General features: G+C 33.6%; 1 protein-coding gene across 1 annotated transcript; it reads left to right on the top strand.

Moving 5' to 3' along the window:
* The first annotated feature begins 1,364 nt into the window (after positions 1-1,364).
* LOC110609134 (probable serine/threonine-protein kinase PIX13) lies at positions 1,365-4,377 on the top strand. Its single transcript, XM_021748494.2, has 6 exons — positions 1,365-1,842; positions 1,945-2,288; positions 2,551-2,686; positions 2,792-2,934; positions 3,162-3,285; positions 3,584-4,377. The coding sequence occupies exons 1-6, from the start codon at positions 1,779-1,781 to the stop codon at positions 3,997-3,999; spliced, it is 1,227 nt and encodes a 408-aa protein (XP_021604186.1). The 5' UTR covers positions 1,365-1,778; the 3' UTR covers positions 4,000-4,377.
* Positions 4,378-4,608: the final 231 nt, after the last annotated feature.

The raw sequence follows: 4,608 nt of genomic DNA, 5'->3' as shown, positions 1-4,608 counted from the left end.
TTCTTTTTCTGAATTTTCTAAGGGAAAAAGATTGCAATTTAGATTATGATATGAAATGGGTATGATTTGCAAACATGATAAAGAATAGTAATATAACTTGATAAGAACATAAATGATAGTGATATAAGCAAATTAGAAATTAGTGGACCATAGAAACTCACTTATAAACATCAGAATTTAAAAACAAAAAGAAATGAAGGTGCTTAAATTCTCAACAGAAGAAGTTTTGAATTGTTTATAAAAAGGATTACAAGACTGTTAAAACGGAAGAGATTGATTGATCGAGAAAAGAGTCGTTAAATATTTAAAAAATGAGATGAATTAGTTATAGTTTTTTTTTAACCAACAATTTTGAATTGAATAAAATATATCTAAAAATTAAGAGATTGTTCTTTCACTTTCACTCTTTTAACGGAGGTGTCCTGTGAATTATTTAAATGAATGCAGTTTGAACGTAGGAGGGAGATGTTGAAAATTGATGTGAAAGCCCTCTAACCGGAAGCAAGAAGTAAGAGAAATGCAATTAACGGGGAAATTGGCATGCATCCACACGTTGGTCTTCAGAACCGAGTAGCACGTATACGGTCTGTCTTGACCTTCACCTTCAATTGCTCCATCGCCTTCAACTATTTACTTAACGGCCTTTCTTCACTTTTCCATTCAATTTCAACTTTTCTTTTAATTTTTTTTTATATGATATCAATGTTTTTTTTTTTTAAATGTTAGAAGGTCCAAAATTTGAATTATAAAATGGATTGGTGTTGTGAAGCAAGTGGTTTAACTTTTCATATAAAATGTAGAATTTAAATTTTGGAAAAAAATCTTATTGATAAAGATTAATCAACCCACTAGAGAATTTTGAAGATAAAAGTTTCCCTTGTATATAGCCAAATTTCAACTAATTTGAAATTAAATGTTAGTTAATAATAAAAATGCTTTAAGGGAGCAAGTGTTTCCGTAATTTTAGTCATTAGGATAACTAATTTTATAAGTAATTCATCATAAAGAGATAAAAACCCAACAAGTAATTTTTTTTAGAAACCAAAAGAGGATTTGAACCCAATTCAAAATAGCACTTTATATTAGCAACCTATAATAATAATAATAATAATAATTTTCCGTTTACTAATCCTATACTGGAACGTACATAATTAGTAATTAGAACGCTTTCTATACTGTAACATTTTAAATTTGTATCTCAATCTTAACTATTTATATAAAATTAAAAAAAAATTCATATTCCAACGGAAATTTGTAAAAAAAAATATTATAATATTCGCTATATTAATTAAGAAAAATAACAGAAGTAATCAATATAAACACAAGGCTACTCGTACTCAGCCTGTCAATAGCAGAAGTCTTGCAGAGAAGAGAACACAAGGGCTGTTGTCGCCTATTGACTATATACAGTAACACAGACGGAAGTCGCCAAATAGCAGCAGTGTGTTTCGTTTGTTAAAAAAAGAGAAACATCCTTAGCCTATAAATTGGAAAATCAAGACCAGGCGACAAAATACGAAACAACAACAATGGCTTCTTGGTAACTACGAGGAAATAAAACTGAGAGCTTTCCCTTCTGCTCCCAACAAAATCGTCAGGACATAAAAATAAAAAAAAATAACACATCAATCAAGAGCTTTAAAGAACTGCTTATTTCCCCTTTTCCCCCTCTGAGCTCCTCTGTTTTTGCTTATCTAGTTGCGTTCTGCCATCGACATGTTTCTTGATTAACCAGTTTTGTGTATCATCTAACAGAAGAGACACTTGAAAAAGTCAACATGGGCAATTGCTTTGGGTCTCCCTCTAGCTCCTCTTTCACCACCACCAATCCTCTTACCCCAGGTTTCTTTCTTTCTTTCTTTGCTTTTTTCAGTTTTGGATTTGTAAGAGTTATATTTTACTTTTGAAGCTGATCTGTTGAATTTTGTGCTTTTGTTGCTATAGGGTCATCAAATAACACCACTACCACCATGAATTTCTCAGCCTCAAGCAGCAGCAATGCAGGTAAGAGTCAATTCTCTGCTGCAGTAAGTGAAGTGAATGATAAGCCAAATCCAAACGGCCAAATTTTGGAAGCACCAAACTTGAAGGAGTTCACCTTTGCTGATTTGAAGAGTGCTACAAAGAATTTCAAGCCAGACACTTTGTTGGGTCAAGGTGGTTTTGGTAAAGTTTACAAAGGATGGATAGATGAAAAGACTTTTGCACCCTCCAAAACTGGCATTGGAATGGTGGTTGCTATCAAGAAATTAAACTCAGAAAGTATGCAAGGGCTTCAAGAGTGGCAGGTAATGATTTCTAATTTCAGTTCTACTATTATCCTTAAGAAAAGGAAAATTATTAAACATTACTGATCATTCTAGTTTCCAATATCTTATTTATGCCGAATCTATGACTATGAAAAAAAAAGACAAAGCAAGTGTTTCTTGGTCGTTGGCTTCAATAATTTTCGGAGATGGATCCGAAAATTGACTGGACTTTATTAGTTATAAATGTATGCAGTTAGCCCTTCTTAATGATGCTAAAAGTCTGCATTTTTTGATAATGTAGTCAGAGGTGAACTTTCTAGGAAGATTGTCACATCCCAACCTGGTTAGATTGTTGGGATATTGCTTGGAAGATACAGAGCTGCTCCTTGTGTATGAGTTTATGCCGAAGGGAAGCTTGGAGAATCATCTTTTCAGAAGTAAGAATTGACGAAAAAGAGTAAGATGAGGGGAAAAAAAGAAGGCCAGTGATTTAGCATGTCATAGGTAAATTAAATTGATTGTTGGATTGTTTGTTTGTGCAGAGAATCCTGCCATTGAACCCTTGTCTTGGGACTTACGGCTCAAGATAGCCATCGGAGCAGCTCGGGGTCTTGCTTTTCTTCATGCTTCAGATAAGAAAGTCATTTACAGAGATTTCAAGGCCTCAAATATACTGCTTGATGGAGTTAGTTTATAGCACTTCACTTGCTGCATAGATACTTTAATAGTAACAGTACCAAATTTAGTAAACTTTCAACAACAAATGAAGATGTTTTCCGTTTTAATGAACTAGGAAGTGTAAATAAAGAAAAAAAAAGGGAAAAGTCTCGTAGGCATCTATTGCTTGTCATTAATCTATACTGTACGAGGATATTTTAGTCATGTTGCGTTTCTTTTCCTTGTCTGTTACAGAATTACAATGCAAAAATATCAGATTTTGGCTTGGCAAAACTGGGGCCTTCAGGTGGTGACTCACATGTGACAACGAGGATTATGGGAACTTATGGCTACGCTGCTCCCGAATACATCGCAACAGGTAAACTATCAGTGGCAAATTGTGAAACCTCAAACCTATTTGCAACTTGCAAGAAACTTTGTGAAATTATATATAGTTGGTCAGGGTAATTGAAGAAATAAACATTTTCACTATTGTAAATGATCTTAAAGATATGCATCAAGTTGTGTATTGAAAGTTCGGAATTCTATCTGTATCCTTCATTATAGGGTTCCGTGAACAAGACAAGGAACGGTTGCTGCTCAAATAGTTTTTTGTCATTGAGGGCATATCAATGTCTTTATGAACCTGCTGACAAGCTGTTTTTACCGTTAATCAGGTCATTTATATGTTAAGAGTGATGTGTATGGTTTTGGAGTGGTGCTTCTTGAGATGCTGACAGGCTTAAGGGCACTTGATACAAGGCGTCCAAATGGGCAGCAAAATTTGGTAGAGTGGTTGAAGCCTATTCTGTCACAGAAAAGAAAGTTAAAAACTGTTATGGATGTGAGAATAGAAGGACAATACTCTTCAAAGGCAATGTTACAAGCAGCAGAACTTGCTTTAAAATGCCTAGAATCAGATCCTAAAAGCCGTCCCTCAATGGAAGAAGTTTTGGAGGCATTAGAACAAATAGAGGCAATCAAAGAAAAACCCAAGGGGAAAAAATATATTTCTGGCTCCTTGCGTTCTTCAACTTCACACCAACCATCCCGTCATCGTTCTCCACTCCCCTTGAGGCCGCATGGCACCTAATATAAGCAGGATGCCATTGCAAGTGACAACAGAGAAGGTAAGCACATGTTGGATCCAACATGTTCTGTGTTTTCACAAAATCATATATGCAGTTATTTTTTATTTGTTTGAACCTGTGATCAAATGATCATCATTTTTCAGTGATTTCTTTCAGTTTATAGCAAAATTTGTCATAGGTATGATCAAGAGATGATTAGTGCTGTAAGTCATCACAAGAAGCCATACACGGTACCTCTTGATATAACATGTATCTTCAGCTGCTTATATGGTAGATTAAAAACCTCTGAAAAAAAGAGCTTACTCATGACTTCAGATAAATCATGCATGTCAAATCTCATTTTAACATATAATCGAAATAAAATAAAAATTCTTTTGACCTTATCATTTTGTTTTATTTATTTTTGAATTAGTATTAATTTTAACTAACAGTTTAACAATGTGTAATGCAAGGGCCAAGATGGCTATTCATATATTATATTTGCTAATGTGGCATTTGAATTTTTTATAAAGAGAAAAATAAATACTGAACTAAATACATTTTTCGACTTTATTTAATATTTAATATTTTATAATAATGAATTACATATATATTCAATATTCCACCTTGTC

Source organism: Manihot esculenta, chromosome 2, assembly GCF_001659605.2.
Source record: "Manihot esculenta cultivar AM560-2 chromosome 2, M.esculenta_v8, whole genome shotgun sequence".
Lineage (NCBI taxonomy): Eukaryota > Viridiplantae > Streptophyta > Magnoliopsida > Malpighiales > Euphorbiaceae > Manihot > Manihot esculenta.
Note: the sequence above shows the minus strand (reverse complement) of the source record. Positions and strands in the feature narration are given on the sequence as shown.

Coding starts and splice junctions, on each gene's coding strand:
- LOC110609134 (XM_021748494.2), top strand. CDS start 1,779: ATGGGCAATTGCTTTGGGTCTCCCTCTAGCTCCTCTTTCACCACCACC. Junction 2,289..2,550: donor AAGGGCTTCAAGAGTGGCAG/GTAATGATTTCT, acceptor TTGATAATGTAG/TCAGAGGTGAACTTTCTAGG. Junction 2,935..3,161: donor CAAATATACTGCTTGATGGA/GTTAGTTTATAG, acceptor TGTCTGTTACAG/AATTACAATGCAAAAATATC.